Source organism: Artemia franciscana, chromosome 16 (assembly GCF_032884065.1).
Source record: "Artemia franciscana chromosome 16, ASM3288406v1, whole genome shotgun sequence".
Taxonomy (NCBI): domain Eukaryota; kingdom Metazoa; phylum Arthropoda; class Branchiopoda; order Anostraca; family Artemiidae; genus Artemia; species Artemia franciscana.
In genome coordinates this window covers 18,105,302-18,128,059 of record NC_088878.1, presented here as the reverse complement: position 1 = coordinate 18,128,059, position 22,758 = coordinate 18,105,302, and the positions used below count along the sequence as shown (strand labels likewise).

At 36.8% G+C, this 22,758-nt stretch overlaps 1 protein-coding gene across 5 annotated transcripts in view; it reads right to left on the bottom strand.

Annotated features, from left to right (window-relative positions):
• LOC136037157 (zinc finger protein 62 homolog) overlaps positions 1-22,758 on the bottom strand; it is a 47,299-nt gene that overhangs the window by 4,990 nt on the left and 19,551 nt on the right. For 3 of the 5 annotated variants that reach the window (XM_065719680.1, XM_065719682.1, XM_065719681.1), the window contains exons 3-4: positions 6,977-7,123; positions 3,736-3,887 (exon numbers count right to left, since the gene is read on the bottom strand). In XM_065719680.1, the coding sequence (XP_065575752.1) occupies positions 3,736-3,887; positions 6,977-7,123 (299 nt within the window). Of the gene's footprint in view, positions 1-3,735; positions 3,888-6,877; positions 7,124-21,518; positions 21,738-22,758 lie in introns of those variants that run through there. The other 2 variants (XM_065719679.1, XM_065719683.1) reach the window with 2 other exon arrangements.

The following is a 22,758-nucleotide window of genomic DNA, read 5'->3' as shown; positions in this document are numbered from 1 at the left end:
GGGTAAAGTATGCACTTTCTGAAAATAAATTTAATTTTTAGAGAAAATCTTTCGTCGTGTACTGATGTTCAAACCAGACATTAACTAAAAACAAGAGCTAAGAGCTCATATGGAACTTGTGACGAGATCTGAAGAGCCATGAGCTCAGATGGTATGAGCTCTGGCAAAATTCTAAGAATCGATAGATTGCTTTAAAAGGAAAATCAGAGGCTTCATGCCGGTTGGGATTTAAAATAAGAGCTCTGAGTCACGAGGTCCTCACCAGTCACCGATCACCTCAAGATCCGATCACCCTAGGTTAAAAATACCTCAATAGGTTAAAAATACCGAGTTGGTTGGTGCGCTGGATTCGGGATCCTTTGTCTGAGAGGACGCGGGTTCGAATCCCAGTGTACCCAATTCTTCAGTTGGGACGGGGGTCAGTGGCGTGACTCTGTAAGCTTAGCCAGAGTCGACCCAGCTCTAAATGGGTACCTGGAGAAATCTGGGGAAGGTAAACAGGAAGGGTGTGTGAAAGCACAGGATGGCTGGCCCCCAACCCCCCATTGCACTTCCTGGCTGAAGGGCCAAGAAACGGAGATCAGCACCGCCGGTAGGGACTGTAAGGTCTAATGCCGTATCCTTTACCTTTACCTTTACCTTCAGCCCCCAGATGGTCAAATCGGGGAAAACGACTTTATAAAGTCAATTTGTGCAGCTCGCTGACACGCCTACCAATTTTCCTCGTCCTAGCACGTCCAGAAGCACCAAACTCGCAAAAGCACTGAACCCAACCACCTAACTCCCCCAAAGAGAGCGGAACCAGTCCAGTTACGTCAATCATTTATAAGCGTTTACATTTATAAGCGACATTTATAAGCGTTTTCCAAGATTTGCGTTTCCCTCTCCAACTCTCTCCAGTGTCAACAGATCTGGTCGTGATTTGAAATAAGAAATCTGAGACATGAGTTCCTTCTAAATATCAAATTTCACTAAGATCCGGTCACCCGTTCTTAAGTTAAAAATACCTCAATTTTTCTAATTTTTCCAAATTAACGACCCCCAGCTCCCCCAAAGAGAATGGATCCGTACCAATTATTTTGAATCTGATGGTGTGATTTTCATTTAGATTCTATGGCTTTTAGGAAGTGTTTCCCCTTTTTTTCGGAAATATATTTGAACTTATATTTATGAAACTTATATATTTAAAATCCCGCTTTTTACGATAAAGATTTTTTATTGTTTTCAAAAGTACAGTTATGAAAAAAAGTCAAACTTTAGCGTAAAGAGCAGGGCATTAAGGAGAGAACAGCCCCTTTCATACAAGTAATAATTTCAGTTCGTTTTAAGTCTTAATGTCGCTCCTTACTTTCAATTGAAAAAACAAGTTTTTCATTTAATTTCTGAACGTTTTTGAACTAATGCATGTTTTGATTTTGGCTCACCGCACATGAATAATTGAAACGAAATTTGCATATTATTTTTTTGGCTAAATGGATTTCTCATTATTTTCATCAGACTATTTTGATTAAAAAAAAAGGGATGGGGGAGGAGGGATTAGCCTCCAATTTTTGGTTACTTAAAAAGGCAACTAGAGCTTTTTTTACGAACGTTTTTATTAGTATTGAATATACGTAACTTACGAATTAGCTTACGTAAAGAACTTCTATATTTTTATATTTTTATCACGTATATGAGGGAGTTCGCCCCCTTGTCAATACCTCGATCTTTACACTAAAGCTTGAATTTTGTCCAAATTTTTAAAAATGACCCCTGAATCACAAAAGCCGAAGAATAAATAGTTGAGATTACTAAAAATACTTTAGCGTAAAGAGCTAGGTATTAAGTAGAAGACGAAGCCCCTATATACGTAATCATTTCTGTTCATTTTAAGTTTCAATGTTGCTCCTTACTTCCAATTGATTTTTTTTTCTCATCGCTTTTTTTTTAGTAATGCTAGAAAATCCTGCACCCCCTTCATGCAAATTCTCTTCCCTCATGATAAATTTCTCAATGGAAAGATCCTCTCACGTAACCCCATTTACCCAAACCCCCTCCCAACGCGAAAAAGCCCCTGAAAACGTCTGTACACTTCCCCATAACCATTACTACACATAAACAATGGTCAAAGTTTGTAACTTACAGCCCCTCCACCGGGGACTGTGGGGGATTACGTCGTTCTCAAAGGCATAGTTATTAGGGTTTTCGACTATTCTGAACAAAATGGCTATCTCAAAATTTTGATCCGGTGACTCTGGGGAAAAAATGAGCGTGGGAGAGAGTCTAGGCACCCTCCATTTTTTTGTTCACTTAGAATGGGCACTAGAACTTTTAACTTCCGTTAGAATGAGCCATCTCGCGACATTCTAGGACCACTGAGTCGATACGATCACCCCTGGGAAAAAAAACAACAAATAAACAAGCATCCGTGATCTTTCTTCAGGCAAAAAATGCAAAATTCCATATTTTTGTAGATGGGAACTTGAATCTGATGGTGCGATTTTCTTTGATTCTATGACTTTTAGGGCGTGCTTCCCCCTATTTTCTAAGATAATACAATTTTTCTCAGGTTCATAACTTTTGATGGGTAAGACTAAACTTGATGAAACTTATATATTTAAAATTAGCATAAAAATACAATTCTTTTGATGTAATTATTGGTATCAAAATTCCGTTTTTTAGAGTTTCGGTTAATGTTGAGCCGGGTCACCCCTTACTACAATTGTTACCACGAACTGTTTGAAAACGTTTCATATATAATTTAATTTGATTGTGGAAACATAACAGTTTATCAGCATAAATGTGCAAAAGTTTTCTGAATAAAATAAAACATAATTAAGGTTACTGATTTTTTTTTCATCGAGCGAGGGTCGAGCCTCTTGTATTAATAGTTAAAACTGGATGAATAATTCTTTGTGATTTTCTTGGTTCTTTCTTACCCCAACCCCCCTCACAAAATTTTACCGACTTGATAAAAGAAGTAATAAAATGCATATAAACAAATTTTGATGTGTTTAGTAAAGTTTTACTGTCCACTCTCCTGTGGTACTAATAGTTAAAACTGGAGTAATAATTCTAAGGGATCATCTCGGTGCTTTCTAATTGAATTTATCAACGTGGCCCAGTAGAAGATCAACACTTACCAAAGAAACAAAAAGACAGAATTTCCCATTATTGACAAAATTATAGTATATTATTATTTTTATAGCTTATAACTATTATTACACCTATTATAATATTTAATACTGTTGTAGTATGTTCTTTTTCTCTTTTCTTTCTTTTTGTTATTTTTGCATTTCCTTACCTTTGTTTTATGGCCGACACATCGAGCCCTATTCCTTGTTGTCCAGTTAAGAAAATTATTTATATGTGATCTGGTCAATAAAATATCTTGTCTTGTCTTGTGTATGTCCCATTATTTACACACCGAGCCTTACGAGCTCTTGTCTCTGTTGTGGGTTAATTTTTTTTGGGTATTTTTAAGTATATTAAATAAAGTATCCGTCCATCTAAAGTATCTAATACTGTTGCTTATTTGTTATACTTTCATAGAATTTACCATTAAATTACAAAATTATTAATAATATTTCCCACAACTGACCACATTATGGCAGATTAAAGGCAGACATTTGGCAACACTAAAGGCGCAGGCAAGGATCTTGATTGGTTCCTTAATGATAAAGAGAGAACAGGATGAGTAGAAAAAATTTTTTTTTTTAGTCAGGACATATTTTTAATAATTCTCTGCGTTCTTACCATTATATTTCTCGTAAATAAAGCCATCATTAGATTCAATTTCTCTGGAAGGACAAGCTGAGTTAGAACCAGGACAACTAAAAGACGATGGGCTTTCCTCATTTGCTTTACCATCATCTGCTTCGTTTCTTTGAATGGATTTCGGATACTTCCTGAAATAGAAATGCTTTGTATTAAATAGAATTTATATATATATATATATATATATATATATATATATATATATATATATATATATATATATATATATATATATATAAATAAATATATATATATATATATAGAATATATATTTACATAATATCAACATATGTCCTCATATGTGGCCCTAATGATACATTGTTTTGTTATTTCCTTTTTAGTATAACTTACTCCCTATCTATCCTTAAAATTATTGAAATCAAGCAACTTAGGATCTATGCCTGAATCGCTATTTGGAAGACCCAATCTCAAATTATATGACAAAAATCGCAAAAAGTCACTCAGAAAACGAACCTTGTCTCTATCAAATAACCATAGAAGAGATGAAATTTTTTATCCATGATTAGGAGCATAAACATGAAATTTCTCACTATAAAATACCAATTCCTAAGAAAGATATTAAGCATTGTTTAAGATAGGAAAATAGTATTAGATCAAAATGGAGCAGATTCCTCTTAAGAAAGAAACTATGTAGCCGATTTCAAAGCCGGGCCCCGACACTCGGCATGTGGTAGGCTTGTATATATTGATTCTCGTTGCAAGCAGCAACCTCGAAATGAGTCAGCTACGCGTGTTACCCTTTCCTTGGGAAAATGTAATAAATGGTCCTTATGACTTGTAATAAACAGTTGCGTTGTTTACGGTATCTATCTAGGTTTGTACTGGGTTTTTCACCACATTTTGTTGGTGTCAAAGATTATGATGGCGTTGTTCTTCTAACGTTACATTTCTTTCGTCTTCACTCCATTTTTTACACTTTCTGATACTTGCTCTCTCGCGATTGCTTGTAATTCTCACTGCCGCTTATCTTTTAACCACATATTTCCTTGTTGTCGCTGTGGCATATCTTTTAGCTGCATATTCCTTTGTTCTTTACTTTTGTTTTTGAGTAGTTTTCTTTCTGCTGCTTATCTTCGAACCGATGTTTCTTTTCTCCTCACTTTTGTTTTTGACTCGTTGCAATTGTTGCTGACGGAAGTATTCTGACTGTATATATCTGTTCTTAATTTCTGTTATCATTATTTAGGCATTTTTTCCACCACCATTTACCTTAGCTGCTCGGATTGGTCTTGTCACGCTTGATGGTCTAGGTTGTTCATTTGTCCTCTAGCCATTATGCAACTACTTCAAATGTCTTTTGTAAATAGACTAATTACACTTTGTTCCTTTTATAATGTTGCGCGTGTCATAGATATAAAAAAGATACGTTCACTCCTGGGGGAGGGGGTCGGAAATGATGTAATTTATTCTCTTGAAATGTGCTAATAAATATGCCACCAATAATTTGTTTCTTGTGTATATGTACCAGCATCATAGACAATGAAAACGATACAACCACTACTGAGACATATACGACGTATATATGCTTTTTGCATCTTAGACAATGAAAACGATTCAACCACTACTGAGATCTATATGACGTATGTATGCTTTCCGCATGTTATTCATAAATACGACGTCACATGAATTTTGTTTTCCAAAATTACGACTTTTAACTAATTTTCTAAAACTAATGGCCTATATAGATCGGGTTTTTAGCCCATATTTTCCCAGGATACCAATTTTCCTGAAAAAATATGGAGCCACTTTCGAGAAACAAAAATACATAAATACGCAGTTATTGCTGTTCTAAAGAGATAGTATAAAAACTATATCTTTATACAGACATACAATGTATTATACACTGGATACAGGGGTGAAGCTAAGGTTTTAAGTTTTTAAGAGGGATTTAAAAAATTTGTCAACAAAATCATCTAGCATGTCGACAAATGCGGACACATTGAGGCCAAATTTCTCAAGATGTCAGCACGTGGCACCGACAACCTGGAACTTCCTCTTCTCCCTATTTCGACGACCCCATCCCCCCTGGCTGCACCCCTGACTGGATAACAAGGTTTTAGTCGATTAAATCTTTTATCTTTCACCCATGCATGTGAACATACATTAAATAGAAATGTATGTTCAGTTCAGTTTATTAACATAAAAAATAAATGGACAACAATAACTCTCTACCCCTACAAGGCTCCATGGCCCGTTACATAGGGGTTAAAACAAAAATAAATACCAAATAAAGTCTCTTCTTAAAACAAGTTTTCTTTTTAGTTGTTTAGGTACAAGTTGTACATTCTTGAACTTAACATACGTTTCGAACATTGGTCCATCAGGTGTATATTGATAAGTATTGACAAAAAATATGCTTTGACTTCATTTGACTAGCCTCTGCTGCTGTCCAACTAAGTCTAGTGGAGACCTAAGTCTAGACTTAATAGTCTGACATAAGTCTAGTCTAGTCTAAGTCTGACCTAAGTCTAGACTTAATAGTCTGACATAAGTCTAGTCTAAGTCTAACCTAAGTCTAGACTTAATAGTCTCACATGAGTCTAGTCTAGTCTAAGTCTAGGCCAGACTTAGCTGAGCACTCAGCTTCCAATAACTGGACAACCAAAAATTGCCTAAGGAAATTTGGCGCTATCTTCTGGATGAGATGCGAATAACAACAAAAATAAATCGGCCGATATCCGTTATATTTTTTCGATATAAAATAATGACACTGACCCCCATCACGGCCCGATAGTATTGGCCGGGTAATATAACGGTTGGGCCATAGTCATAACCAAAAAGATTTAATACGTTCAGAACTCTTTCTTTATAATAAGCAAGTAAATCATTTTCTTTAACATTTATCTTACTAAGCTGTGACCCGAAACACCAGCACCCCCCAAAACACCAAAATAAGAATTAAAAATGCAAACATACTGTATCAAATACAGAATTAAAGAAATAGACACTGTTGGACATTCTACACCCTATTTTCTAACTGTATTTCCTGTCTACTAAGAAATATAATCCCCGCAGATGACATGACATGTGCAGCCCCAGATCCTAAATTGTAGCAAACGCCTATTGTTTACAAACAAGTTACGCAGTAATTGGGATGAACTTGCTTGATCTCTTTACTCAGCTTGTAACTTGCATAAATCATTTCTTCATCCAGCGGGTAATCACCATTTTGTTGGGAGGGTTCGAAGGATTTTTGTACCTGGCCAGTCTGGAACTTGTATCCCTGAGTCCCCGGGTCAAGCAGACTGTTCCTCTTGAAGTAGAAGCACCAGTTAAAGACAATGAACGTTCCACGTTTGACGCTTGGCCATGCACTTGTTTCCCAAGGCGGGATCTAGATTTATTCCTGCAATAGAAACTATATTTAATATTTCAAAAACTCATGAGTAACAAAAATTCCAAGGTGGCAAAAAAAAAAAGAAAAAAAATTGGCAACATAAATTGAATCAAGTTGTTTGTGATTTTGTTGGGTCTTTCTTTAACCCTTTGTTGGTTGATATCTATTTTATACAATAAAGAGAACATTTCTTTGTCTGTTCCAAAAGTTTACACCACCCCCCCACCGGAAAATACACTCCCTCGGAAAACACATGCTCACTGAAAGGAAACCATCCCCCAAAATTTACTCCCCAAAGAAAATTACCCAACAGCCCCCAGCCCCCCGTCGGAAAACACCCTGCGAAAAATATCCCTATGTTTCCCAATAACAAATACTATCTGTTAGCAGTGGACAAATTACAAAACATAAAAAGGCACTTAAACTTCTACAACGGTGTTTCTGATTGTTTTGCAGTTTGGGAGGGAGGGAGATACCTCAAAGCATGCATTTTAATGCCGAAAAATCCCAGCTCTCATTGAACCATCAGAGAAATACAAAAATAATTCTAAAGGAAAGACAAGGGGAGGGTGGAGATAGAACTTGATGTATAATCCCCAGGGTGTAGCTAGGGTTTTTCTTTGGGGGGGGGACAAAGGAAACTTTTGAAAAAAGCATTAAAAAATGTTAAATTGATATCTACTCCCTCATGATTTCTGGGAATATTTTTGGTCTACGGTGTTATTATGAAAGTAAAGACTAACATTAAACCTTAAAATGAGCAGAATCTATTCCGTATAGAAGGGGGATTGTCCCTTCCTCTTCCACACCTCATGGTCACTAAAACTTCGGAGAGTGCTCATTAGATGAAAAATTTATAGTTCAAGTCCTTTTTATTATTAATTGAACGTTAATTCAAACCAACCAGCCACAGAGGGGGGGGGAGGGTAGCCGCTGGCCAACATCTTGGTCAGTGTTTAGGTTCAAATCCTAACATAGCATGGGCAGTTCAACTTCCCAATTCTCTTCAGATTATTCGGTGGCTCAAAGATATTTTACGAGTCTCGGCATCGGTTGAGTTTCTCAATTTTGTTTAGGGGAAATATATTAACCATTATTTCCAATTCGAATAACTTCAAATAACTTAATTCGAACAAATTCGAATTTAGTTAATTTAGTTTTTTTTCCGAAATGATAAAAGAAAATGTAAACAAAGTGAAAGTATTTTTTTTTTAATTATCAGAAAAAAACATCTAGCTCAAAATTACTCGAATTTTGGTGGTTAATCGTAACTTACGTGCGTAACAGGAAAAACAGTATTGGTTAAGAACTACCTAAGTCACTTTTAACAAAGACAGATTCTCAACATAGTCATATAAAAGGCAAAAAACTATACTGAAAAAAAAAATACCCTTCAAGGACTTGCACCTTTAACGTCATAATTGAAAGTCCAAGCTCTACCGATTGACCTACGAACTCTATTAAGGTCATTCTCCCAGGTTTGAAGCCAATGCTATTTTCCTATAGCAGTGAAATGCGTATTAACAACAGACACGAGCAGATTCTTTGATGAAAAAATTACTATGGCTTCATTGAAAGCTTTAACATGAATAGGCCGAACAAATTTACATTTTTTTTTCTTTAGAGCTTCATATAAAATTAATTAGTGGGGACACCTCTAATTTTTAAAAGTAGTAATAAACTACTTTTAGAAGCCGTAGAGAATTGTAAAGTAGCCTCTCGATTTGCCAAAAGATTCCAAAATTTTTGGTCGTGATTTTTTTTTTTTTTTTATTATCATCAGTTTCCTTTAAAATTGGCCATTTAAGATATTCTTCCTTTACTATTTAAAAGGGTTGTACTAATCATACAGCCTTGATTTTTGTGTCGTTTTGTAGATCTTATATCGATAAATAATCCCAAAGATTCTTAAGTTTGTAGTTATAAGAGATGATTTTTAGCAATAATTATTAATATTCAAAATTTCCTCCTTTCTCATTAGCTTAAACACTCCTTGAGGGGTTTGCCAGAATATCATCAAGAGCGTTGACTTCTCCCTAGCATTACGACCAGATTTAAAAGAAGTTGAAAACATGCAAAATTGGTAACAACACCTTAAGGCAATATCGTTTTTAACACTTCATACGAATTGGAATAACACTTCATTACAAAACTGTTACAAAGCAGATAACAGTTTGGCTTTAGAAACACCGATTGAATGCCTATAGGCCTAAAATGTATGAACATTATGTTTAAAAAGAACTTTCTTCTTAAAAACACATTATTTTAAACATTATTGGCCTTTAAAAGTAAAGAAACACCAATTGTACGCCTATAAAATGTATGAATATTATTTTTTAAAAGAACAATATTCTTAAAACCACATTATTTTAAACATTACTGGCCTTTAAAAGTAAAGAAACGCGGATTGTACGCCTATAAAATGTATGAACATTGTTAAAAAAAAAACATTATTCTTAAAAACACATTATTTTAAACATTGTTGGCCTTTAAAAGTAAAAAAACACCAATTGTAGGCCTATAAAATATATGAACATTATTTTTAAAAAAACATTATTCTTAAAAACACATTATTTTAAACATTATTGGCCTTTAAAGGTAAAGAAACACCGATTGTAGGCCTATAAAACGTATGAACAATATTTAAAAAAAAGAACATTATTTTAAAAAAAAACATTATTCTTAAAAACACATAATTTTAAACATTATTGGCCTTTAAAAGTAAAGAAACACCGATTGTAGGCCTATAAAATGTATGAACATTATTTTTTTTTAAATCTAAAGTTGTAGGCAATTCTTCCATTTTAGTTCCACGGGATCTCATTTTATTCTTATTAGTGCCGTATCTTAGAATATTTTGGTTTTTCCCATTATCTTATATAGTTGATGAGTTATAGGCTCATTCCTAAATGACTGATTACCCCGGTTTGGAACCGGGGCAATCATATATTTTGCTTTGCGGAGTAATGCATATACTATTAAATTAATGTCATTTCCTGAAGGTACATAGTAAACATTGGGCACCCTTGCCCTGGGGTCATAAATACAGGTAAGGGAGGAAGGAAACCCCTTAGGAGTATTTAATAAATTTTTGAAACTACTTGTATTTCTTTACTATTCACCAAAAACAAGAGCTAAGAGCTCAAGGTCCAGAAGAGCCAAGAGGTCATATGGTATGAGCTCTAGCGAAATTCTAAGAATCAATAGATTACTTTAAAAGGAAAATCAGAGGCTTAACGCCCGTCAGGATTTAAAATAAGAGCTCTGAGTCACGAGGTCCTTCTAAATATCAAAATTCATTAAGATCCGATCACCCACTCGTAAATTAAAAATACCTCAATTTTTCTGATTTGTCCTCTCCCTTCAGCCCCCCAGATGGTCGAATCGGGGAAAACAACTTTACCAAGTCAATTTGTGCAGCTTCCTGACACGCCTACCGATTTCCATCGTCCTAGCACGTCCAGAAGCACTAAACTCGCCAAAGCATTGAACCACACCACCTAACTCCCCCAAAGAGAGCGGATCCAGTCTGGTTACGTCAATTACGTATCTGCGACATTTATAAGCGTTTTCCAAGATTTCTGGTTTTCCGCTCCAAATCCCCCCAATGTCAACAGACCTAGTCGGGCTTTGAAAGAAGAGCTCTGAGACATGGGCTCCTCTTAATTATAAAATTTCATTAAGATCCGGTCACCCATTCTTAAGCTAAAAATACTTCAATTTTTCTAATTTTTCCAAATTACAACCCCCAGCTCCCCCAAAGAGAATGGATCCGTACCAATTATGTCAATCTCGTATCAATAGCTTGTGCTTATTCTTCCCATCAAGATTTCCAGTTTAAAAGATTTCTGTTTCCCCCTCCAACCCTCTATGTCCTCGGATCCCATTCGAATTGAAAATGGAGCATCTGAGACATAAGATTCTTCTATATATTAAGTTTCGATAAGATCCGATCACCCATTCGTAAGATACCTCGATTTTCACGTTTTCCAAGAATTCCGGTTTCCCCCTCCAACTCCCTTCAATGTCACCGGCTCTGATTGGGAATTAAAATGAAGAGTTCTAAAGCACAAGATCCTTCTAGATATCAAATTTCATTAAGATCTGAACACCCGTTCGTAAGTTAAAAATACTTCATTCTTTATTTTTTAGAATTAACCCTCCCCCCAACTCCCCCAAAGAGAGCAGATCCGTCCCGGTTATGTCAATCGCGTATCTAGGACTTGTGCTTATTTTTCCCACCAAGTTTCATTCCAATCCCTATACTCTAAGAGTTTTCCAAGATTTTAGCCCCCCCCCCAAACTTCCTCGTCACCAGATCCGGTCAGGATATAAAATAAGAGCTCTGAGACACGATATCTTTCCAAACATCAAATTTCAATAAGACCCGATCACTCCTTCGTAAGTTGAAAATACCTTATTTTTTTAATTTTTCAGAATTAACCCTCCTCCCCCCAACTCCCCGAAGAGAGCAGATCCATTCCAGTTATGTCAATCTAGTATCTAGGACTTACGATTATTTTTACCACCGAATTTCATCCCTATCCCTCCACTCTAAGCGTTTTCCAAGATTTTAGGTTCCCCCTCCCAAATCCCCCCCAATGTCACCAGATCGTCTTGGAATTTAAAATAAGAGCTCTGAGACACGATATTCTTCCAAATATCATATTTCATTGAGATCTGATCACTCCTTCGTAAGTTAAAATACCTCATTTTTCTAATTTTTAAAATTACCCTCCCCCCTAACTCCCCCAAAGAGAGCGGATCCGTTCCAGTTATGTCAATTACGTATCTAGGACTTGTACTTACTTTTCTCACCAAGTTTCATCCCGATCCCTCCACTCTAAGCGTTTTCCAAGATTTTAGGTTCTCCCCTCAATTCCCCCCAAATGTCACCAGATCCAGTTGGGATTTAAAACAAGAGCTCTGAGACACATTATCCTCCCAGACTTCAAATTTCATTAAGATCCGACACTCCTTCGTAAGTTAAAAACACCTCATTTTTTCTAATGTTTCAGAACTAACCCTCCCCCCATCTCCCCCAAACAGTAAAGATCCGTTCCAGTTATGTCAATCACGTATCTAGGACTTGTGATTATTTTTCCCACCAAGTTTCATCCCGATCCCTCCACTATAAGCATTTTCCAAGATTTTAGGTTCCCCCTCCAACTCCCCCCAATGTCACCGGATCTGATCGGGACTTAAAATAAGAGCTCTGAGACACAATATCCTTCCAATCATCAAATTTCATTAAGATCCCATCACCCATTCGTACGTTAAAAATACTTCATTTTTCTATTTTTTTCGAATTAACCGGCCCCCACTCCCCCCCCCCTGATGGTCAAATCGGGAAAACGACTATTTCTAATTTAATCTGGTCCTCTCTCTGATACGTCTGCCAAATTTCATTCTGAAATTTCGTCCGTCCTAGCTTACCTGGAAGTGCCTAAAGTATCAAAACAGGGACAGACAGGCCGACAGAATTTGCGATCGCTATATGTCACTTGGTTAAAAATAAAAAAAAACTGATTTTTTTAGCTGAAAGTAAGGAGCGACATTAAAACTTAAAACGAACAGAAATTACTCCGTATATGAAATGGGTTGTCCCCTCCACAATCCCTCGCTCTTTACGCTAAAGCTTTTAATTGTTTTAAAAAGTAGAATTGTGGCAAAAAGTCAAACTTTAGCGTAAAGAGCGAGGGATTGTGGAGGGGACAACCCATTTCATATACGGAGTAATTTCTGTTCGTTTTAAGTTTTAATGTCGCTCCTTACTTTCAGCTAAAAAAATCAGTTTTTTTTTATTTAATTTCTGAACGTTTTTGAATTAATGCATGTTTGGTTTTGGCTCTCCGCACATAAATTATTAAAATGAAATTTGCATATTAATTCCTTTTTTGGCTAAATGGCTTTCTCTTAGTTTTGATCAGATGATTTTGAGAAATAAGGGGTGAAGAAGGAGGCCTAGTTGCCCTGTAATTTTTCGGTTACTTAAAAAGGCAACTAGAACTTTTAATTTTAACGAACGTTTTTATTAGTAAAAAATATGCGTAACTTAAGAATTAACTTACGTAACAAACTTTCATAACCTTATATTTTTATTATGTATACGAGGGGGTTTGTACCCTCGTTAATACCTCGCTCTTTACACTAAATCGTAAGTTTTGTCCCAATTCTTTAAGAATGACCCCTGAATCAGAAAGGCCGTAGAATAAATAGTTGAAATTACTAAAAATACTTTGGCATAAAGAGCAAGGTATTTATCTCCTCCTAAATACCTCGCTCTTTATGCTAAAGTATTTTTAGAACCCCTCATATGCGTAATAATCTCTGTTCATTTTAAGTTTCAATGCTACTTCTTCCTTTCATTTGAAAAAACATTTTCATGTTTATTTTTCATTGTTTTCTTATAGTAATGCTAGAGAATCCTGCGTCCTTTTCATTGAATTTTTCTTCCCCCATGACAGATTCCTCCAAGGAAAAATCCTCCAACATAGCCCCCTCTCCTCAGCCCCACCCCCAAATAAAATAAAATCCCCCTGAAAACGTCTGTACACTTCCCAATAACCATTACTATATGTAAACACTGGTCAAAGTTTGTAACTTGCAGCCCCTCCCCCAGGGATTGTGGGGGAGTAAGTCATCCCCAAAGACATAGTTATTATGATTTTCGACTATGTTGAACAAAATGGCTATCTCAAAATTTTGATCCGTTCACTTTGGGAAAAAAATGAGCGTGGGAGGGGGCCTAGATGCCCTCCAATTTTTTGGTCACTTAAAAAGGGCACTAGAACTTTTCATTTCCATTAGAATGAGCCCTCTTGCGACATTCTAGGACCACTTGGTCGATACGATGACCCCTGGGGAAAAAAAAAAAAAAAAAAACAAAAAAACAAACAAATAAACACGCACCCGTGATTTGTCTTCTGGCAAAAAATACAAAATTCCACATTTTTGTAGATAGGAGCTTCAAACTTCTACAGTAGGGTTCTCTGATACGCTGAATCTGATGGTGTCATTTTCGTTAAGATCCTACGACTTTTAGGGGGTGTTTCCCCCTATTTTCATAAATAAGGCAAATTTTCTCAGGCTCGTAACTTTTGATGGGTAGGACTAAACTTGATGAAACTTATATATTTAAAATCAGCATTAAAATGCGATTCTTTTGATGTAGCTATTGATATCAAAATTCAATTCTTTAGAGTTTTGGTTACTATTGAGCCGGGTCGCTCCTTACTACAGTTCGTTACCACGAACTGTTTGATACCAAGTGCCATAAAAATTAGTTCTCAACGTAATTAGGGTTTATTTATCAACATGGATTTCGACAGAATGCTGAAATTTCTCAAATAGAACTTGCTTACTTATATTTATATGCTATTCACCAACCCTAATAGTTATCCTCTAATAGTCTACTATTCAGTCAACCCTAATAGGTTAAGGTTGACAGCACTACTACTAATACATTATGACCCCCAAACAATCTCTAAACTATTCGCATGTCAATGGAAAATCCACCTTCAATATTCAATTTCAGTGTCGGACCAAGTAATTTTCTCACATCCACTGTCTTCTGGCTCCAAAGTCCGCTTCATTCCGCGATTTGCTGCAGCCCGGACTAAGGCAGCCTCTCCAAGTGGCATGTTTCTAATCAACCGTGAGTCTAATATCTCCGGAAGTAAACAATCGCTCCAAAACTCCTGAAGCTTTGGTAATATGGACAAAAAAAAATACTCTTTTGATCTTGGAATAGTTAAAATTTCCACATCATGCTCATTGGGATATATCACCAAGTGACATTCTTTTTGATTGGTGATTTCTAGCTGACCTTGAATTTAAGCATAGTATTTGTGATTTTTCTTTTATTCCAATTTCGAATTGTGTGACCATAGGAAAAAGTTCTTTACCAATCCTTTCTAGGCTGCCACTTCCCTTATGGTCATTCCTTTGGGAATATTATTGACAGTCTTCACTTCAACTGGTGTGCCGTTTCGAACAGTTCGTGGTAACGAACTGTAGTAAGGAACGACCCGGCTCAATAGTAACCGAAACTCTAAAAAACAGAATTTTTCTAACAACAGTTACATCAAAAGAATCGCATTTTAATGCTGATTGTAAATATATAAGTTTCATTAAGTTTAGAATTACCCATCAAAAGTAACGAGCCTGAGAAAATTTGCCTTATTTTAGAAAACAGGAGGAAACACCCCTTAATAGTCATAGAATCTAACGAAAATCACACCATCAGATTCTGCGTATCAAGGAACCCTATAGTAGAAGTTTCAAGCTCCTATCTACATTTTTTTTTTCCTTTTTTTTGCCATAAGACAGATCACGGATGCGTGTTTATTTGTGTTTTTTTTGTTTTTGTTTTTTTTCCTCAGGGGTGATCGTATCGACCCAGTGGTCCTAGAATGTCGTGAGAGGGCTCATTTTAACGGAAATTAAAAGTTCTAGTGCCCTTTTTAAGTGACCAAAAAAATTGGAGGGCACCTAGGCCCCCTCCCACGCTCACGTTTTTCCAAAATCACGGGATCAAAATTCTGAGATAGCCATTTTATTTAGCATAGTCGAAAAACCTAATAACTATGTCTTTGGGGACGACTTACAACCCCACAGTACCCGTGGTAGGGGGCTGCAAGTTACAAACTTTGACCAGTGTTTACATATAGTAATGATTATTGGGAACTGTAAAGACGTTTTCAGGGGGATTTCTTGGTTGTGGTGGAGGGGTTATGCGGGAGAACTTTCCATGGAGAAATTTGTAATGGGGGGAGGAAAATTTCCATGAAGGGTTCGCAGGATTTTTTAGCATTCTTCTCAAAGAACAAAGAAAAAGTAAATATGAAAAGTCTTTTCAACTGAAAGTAAGGAGCAGCATTAAAACTTAAAAACGAAGAAAAATTATAATTGCATTAACATTTGAGGGGTTATCTTCTTCTTAATACCTCGCTATTTACGCTAAAGTAATTTTGTTAATTACAACTATTTATTCTACGGCCTTTGTGATTCAGGGGTCATTCTTAAGGAATTAAGACAAAATTTAAGCTTTTGTAAAGAGCGAGGTAATAACGAGAGGATGAACCTCCTCATATACGTAATAAAAACATACGAATTTAGAAGTTCGTTACGTAAGTTAATTCGTAAGTTACGTATATTTTTACTACTAAAAACGTTCGTAAAAAATTAAAATTTCTAGTTTCCTCTCTAAATAACCAAAAACTTGGAGGGGAACTAGGCCTACTCCCCCGCTCCTTTTCTCTCAAAATAGTTCAACCAAAACTATAAAAAGCCATTTAGCCATAAAAATAATTTAATATGCAAATTTCGTTTTAATCATTCATGTGCGGAGAGCCAAAATCAAAACACGCATTAATTCGAAAACGTTCAGAAATTAAATAAAAAAACAAGTTTTTTTTTAACTGAAAGTAAGGAGCGATATTAAAATTTAAAACGAACAGAAGTTACTCCGTATATGAAAGGGGCTGTTCCCCCCTCAACGCCCAGCTCTTTATGCTAAAGTTTTGTATTGTTTTAAAAAGTAGAGTTGAGAGAAAGAGTAGAACTTTAGCGTAAAAAGCGGGGGGTTGAGGGGGGAACCCCAACACAAATAAGTCCCCCCTGAAAACGTCTGTACACTTCATAATTAACAATTAAGATATGTAAACAATGGTCAAAGTTTATAACTTGCCGCCCCTCCCCCGGGAACTGTGGTGGATTTAGTCATCCCCAAGGACATAGTTATTAGGTTTTTGACTAAGTTAAACTGAATGACTATCGCAAAATTCTGATCCAGTGACTTTGGAGAAAAATGTGCGTTAGAGGGGGCTTCGGTGGCTTCCAATTTTTTGGTCACTTAAAAAGGAGACTAGAACTTTTAATTTACGTTAGAATGAGCCCTCTCGCGACATTCTAGGACAACTGGGTCGATACGATCGCCCCTCAGGAAAAAACAACAACAAAAAATCAAAAATAAACATGAATCCATTATCTGTCTTCTGGCAAAAAAAAAAAAAAAAAAAAAAAAAAAGCAAAATTCCACCTTTTTTATGATAGGGGCTTGAAACTTCTACTATAGGGTTCCCTGATACGCTGAAGACTCTATTACTTTTAGAGGGTGTTTCCCCTTATTTCTAAAAAGAGGCACATTTTCTCAGGCTCGTAACTTTTGACCGGTAAGACTAAACTTGATGAAACTAATATTTAAAATCAACATTAAAATGCGATTCTTTTGATGTAACTATTTGTATTAAAACTCCGTTTTTAAGAGTTTTGGTTACTATTGAGCCGACTCGTTACCACGAACTGTTTGAAAATGTGGTAAAATTCTGGTTAATTGATTTCTTGCTATCTCGGAAAGGGTTTAGGTTAGGAAAATGAAATTTTAAGGGATGGGTCTACAGTAGGGTGGAGCTTATTTTAAAAATTTAGGAAATATTATTTTCTTACCCCCCTAAGTTGTTCCATATCACATGAAAACATTGTAGAAAAAGTTTGAGCCATTTATAATAATGTTTAGGGGTAGCTCAAGTACCTCAAAGATTAAGAAAAAAGAAAAAAAAAGAAGGATTTCGATCAACTTGTATTTTGCTTTAAAAAAATATAAACAAAATTGTTTAGTTCCTATTTATGGTTGACCTGACAGAGTCTGCTTCCTGCTGTCGGGATAAACTCTGCGGTGTTCATTGACAACTTGCAGCAGAAATTGCAGCTGCGACTCATCTTGGGTTATAAAACCGCTGTACTCTTGAATGAGTGCCATTCCTCGCTCAGCGTGGTCATTGACGACTTTGAGTGACCTCACAGTTTCTGACGCTAGCTTGTAGTCGTGTCTATCTTCCCACAAGTCTGGATCAACTGTGAGAAATCCATCAGGAAGATCCATCATTTGAAAAAGTTTTGCTGACTTTGCTGTAACAAAATGTTCCAGGTTTTTATTCTTGGCTGAATCAAGATCAATGGTGATACGCTTGGTATGTTCCTGTTCCTGGTCGTCTTCACTCTGCATGGCACTCACCATCAGTCTCTTCGTCGACGAACTGACGCGACTGCCGAAGAAAGCCAAGCCAACGAGTTCGGGTGACAAATACCACAAGTGATCGGAAAACTTGTTTGATGTGGTCTTTGAGATTGCCAAATGGATGGACGAGTACTCGAGCAGCGACTTCAGCAGTAGTAGGTCACTGTACGGAGCACCTGAGGCTAAAGGTGCAGAGATCCAGGCTTTCAGGTACACACGTACTGCAAACACACACACGTCATGCAAACCTCTTTCTTCTGTGAGAGTCAGTCTAAACTGAGCCTTGAACATCCAGATCTTTAAACTGTATATCACTTTGCTCATCCATCTGGCATGGTGCATCGCTCCGGGTGACATGAATCGTACTCCTCTCGCAGGAGTAGCACCAAGAAAGATGAGCACAAGTTCCAGGAATTCCTTGCTATCATCCCTCGGCTGGCTCTGTTCAAGGTGCTTGTTAGCAAAATCGATGGTACTTTGTTTGATGTCATCCACTAGACGCGCCACATCATCAGCTGCAATTCTTGTTTCATATTTATCTGTATCTATGAATCTCCAATAGTCCTGGAAGCGTTTGAAGAGTGGAACCTCAGGAGAAGATGTCGATCCCATGCACACTCGAAACGCAGCACCAATGACGAGCTCCATAATATGATGTCTACAAGCCAGTGACAAGAGTTCCTTACCAAGCTTCTGCTCCAACAGAACACAAGCACCAGAGATCCTGCCAGTGTTTGAGCTTGTAGTATCGAAACACATGGCTCGGATGTTGCCGGGTATGCCCCAGTCTTCAATAGCTCCGAAGACAGCAGAAGCCTGAGCCTCGCCTGTTCCGGATGGAAGCTTGGCTACTGTGAGTAGCTGTAAAACTTCTTTTCCGGAAACCAAAACAGGCAGACGATCAACCTTCTCTTTTCCAATGAGGTCGGGGATCAGTTTGCCGTCCCAGTGGACAACGAGGGGAACATCACTCTGAAACTTGGCTCTGATGCTTGCAGAACTGTGAATTCGATGTTTTGCTCTGAGTCGGCGAACTGAATCTCTATTTAGAGCTAGTTGGTCAATAGTCATTCCTAAGCTTTTGGCAGTTTCTGCTATGACAAAAACAGCCTTGCGGTCTGATACTTTAGTACGATCAAGAGCTGCTGCTAGTTCAGGTGTAACTACAGCTTTTCGGCCCCTCTTTCTTTTTTGAGTTCTGCTTCCTCCAACAGCCCCCTCACTGTCAACGTATTCTGCTGCGCTGATCTCTGAACCAGATGTGGTAAGTTCGGCTGTGGAAGCCTCTATCTGTTGTATGTTCTCTGTTTGCTGTCGTCTTTTAAGTGTTTGCTGCTCTCTCTCAGACACCCTTTTCTCCTTGCAAGCTAGTGTTTCATCTACGCCAACCATTGACCCCCGTCTCCCTTTTTCTCGCTGGGCTAACAAGAAATCTTTGTCTTCTTGTATTGACATCGTGTTCAGGGCATCGGCGTGAGCGATGTCAAAAAGATCCTCGAGCCTAGATACGAAGGCCGCCTCTCTCGCCTGTTGAGTTGATGACTTTCGTGCTTTGTTCTTCTTGAGAAGACGCCATTCTTCAAATGCCTGCTCAAGCTTGGTTTGACAGTTTTGATGATCTCTCATTGGAATTCGAGCTTTCCGCCAAAACTTTGCTAGTTCGGTTACAGCAGCAGCCGACGAGTGCCTAATGGTCTCATTCAGTTCAAGGTGGAGATGAAGGAAGAACCCAAGAGCCATTCGCAATGAAGGCAGCTTGCTACCTCTTAATTCAGACACAGAGCTACCAATGAGATATAACTCCGTTCGAGATCTAGTTGCATTTGCTAACATTTTCAGTCTCAATTGGGTCTGAAATAAACAGAAAACAGAATTTATAATCATGAACTTAGGTAGGGTGAATTTTTTTTAGAAAAAAGAGCAAAAATTGTTCAACTCATTGCTTCTCCAACAAAAGAATAGGCTCAGTTACATTCAAATTCGTCAATCAACGCTCAGTAGTCATTAACGTTATAGAAATCTACTGTCTTGAGACAAGTTAATACACAATTAGCTTATTATTGTAAAAAAAATAACAATCATAACAAAACAGAACTGATACAATATCGCCTCGAGCAAAAAACTACACCAGACTGAGTCTTGGTGTCCGAGACTCTAGTAAGCGCAACCGGTCAAAAGCAAACAAGTCTGAACACGTTCATCTCTGAAGGATGGAAATTTTGCATTGCCGGCTAAATTATGTCTGGTTCTGCTGCAAGTTGTCAATGAACACTGCAGAGCTTATCCCGATAGCAGGAAACAGACTCTATCCGGTCAACCATAAATAGGAACTAAACAATTTTGTTTATGTGTTTTTAAGCAAAATACAAGTTGCTCGAAATCCTTCTTTTTTACTTTTTCCTTCTTTTTTACTTTTTTTCTTGATCTTTGAGGTACTTGAGCTACCCCTAAACATTATTATAAATGGCTCAAACTTTTTCTACAATGTTTTCAGGTGATATGGAACAACTTAGGGGGGTAAGAAAATAATATTTCCAAAATTTTTAAAATAAGCTCCACCCTAGTCTACAGGCTAAAGTATGTCCCGGGAAGGTATTTTAAAGTACCCACCTCCACTCCTTCTCCTTCTTGAGGGCCCTGAAATTTGCCTACATGACAGGTCTATACCTATTGAAATTTTGGCAAAACAACATTTTACCTTAATTTTCAGTTACTAGTTGCTTTTTCTCTGCCTTTAGTTCTGAAAATCCAATTTCTGTTATTTGAGTAAAATTTTGAACCATATCAGTGGTTTTTTTTTTCAAAATTTAGGAAATGTATTTGCATATCTTTAAAACCTTATAAAATGGAACAGAAAAAAAGTTATGAAGCTGAAAACAGTTTTGTTGTACTTCCATTAAGCAGAAGATCTATTTTGCAAGGTTTCACTTTTATAACACACATATTTTTAAAGGTCACCAAAGGCCAGGGCCCTCTAGAGGGAGAGGGAGTGGAGGTAATTGCTTGCAAATACCTTCCCGGAACATCCTATCTTTAAAACCTTATAAAATGGAACTGAGCAAAGTTATGAAGCTGAAAACAATTTTGTTGTACTTCAATTAAGCAGAAGATCTATTTTGCAAGGTTTCACTTTTATAACACACATATTTTTAAAGGTCATCAAAGGTCAGGGCCCTCTAGAGGGAGAGGGAGTGGATGTAGTTGCTTGCAATTACCTTCCCGGAACATACTTTAGTCTGTAGAATCATCCCTGAAAGTTTCATTTTCCTAACATAAACCCTTTCTGAGATAGCAAGAAGTCAATTAACTAGAATTTTACCGAAAATGTAACTTGTACATGAATAAAAGTGTTATATTCTACTATAACGTTGAGATAGAACTTACCAATGTCTCAGGTTTTCCCATCCCTTATTTGTTCTTGCTTTTTTTCTGCCCATTGTAACCAACCAAATTCCAATGTTCAGCTGTTACCAATTAGACATGTGAAAAAGCTAAATTCCCTTTAAATCCGGTTGTATTGAAGGAAGTCAACAGTCTTTAGATCTTCTGGTACACCCCTCAAGGAGCAATTAAGCCAATGAGAAAGGAGGAAATCTCGTTACGTATTTCAATGCTATAGGAAATAGAATTCGCTTTCAATCTAGGAGAATCGCGTTAATCCAATTCAATCTATTGGTTTCTATGGTACCAAAAGGGCACAGCCCTTTTCCCAGGGATTACGGAGAATCACGTCATCACCAAAATAATAGTTATTAGATCTTTCAACTATACTGAAAAATAGCTATTATATAGTATTTTACTAAAATGAAAATTGGATCAGACGACTTTAGGGGAAGGTGGCCTTTTGGGGAGGGGGGCTGCTCTTCAAACTTTTTGGCCACTTAGAAATGGCACTAACAGGTTTAGTTTCTCTTATTAAGCTATTAAACATCATTCTATGATGTCCATGTAACCCGCTAGTCTTGGTATACAAAAAGAAGACATCAGGTTAGGTTCTATGATGTTCAGGTAGTCTTAGTATAAAAAAGGAGACATGAGTGCTACCCATTCAAAAGAGGAATTTTCCTCGCTGTTCAAGGTGGGGGATTCTAATTAAGCCATGGTGATTCCAATGGTGCGTTTTTTTTCATGCTATTTTCGAGGGGCTTAAGGCCCATTTTCTAAACCAACATAAATTTGTCTATGCAATAAACTTTTTCTTTTAAGATTAATCGGAAATAATAGTCACCATTGCTGAATCACTGTCAGGTTGCAATTTTTCTCATTAGGTAGTTTTTTTTAACGCGTTAATCAAATTTTGGTTACTATGGACTGTGGTTCGCTCTTTACTAGGTTGCAGCAAAACCATGATGAGATCCAAAGTGGAAACACCGGATCCAATGTTAAGCAGGACTTTATTTCTTTTTGGGGAGAGGGGGGTATGTTAATCTCAAATAAAAAGGTAGATCGTTTTCGATACACTTTTGTTACTATTTCTAAAAAAAGAATTTTGACAAAAATAGATAGGCTACAATAAAATAATTGTTTTTTTTTATTCCGACTCCAAATAAATAAAGCTCATTAAGTTCACTGTTCCCCATTAATAAATACGAGCCAGAGAAAATTGTCCTGATTTTCAATAAAG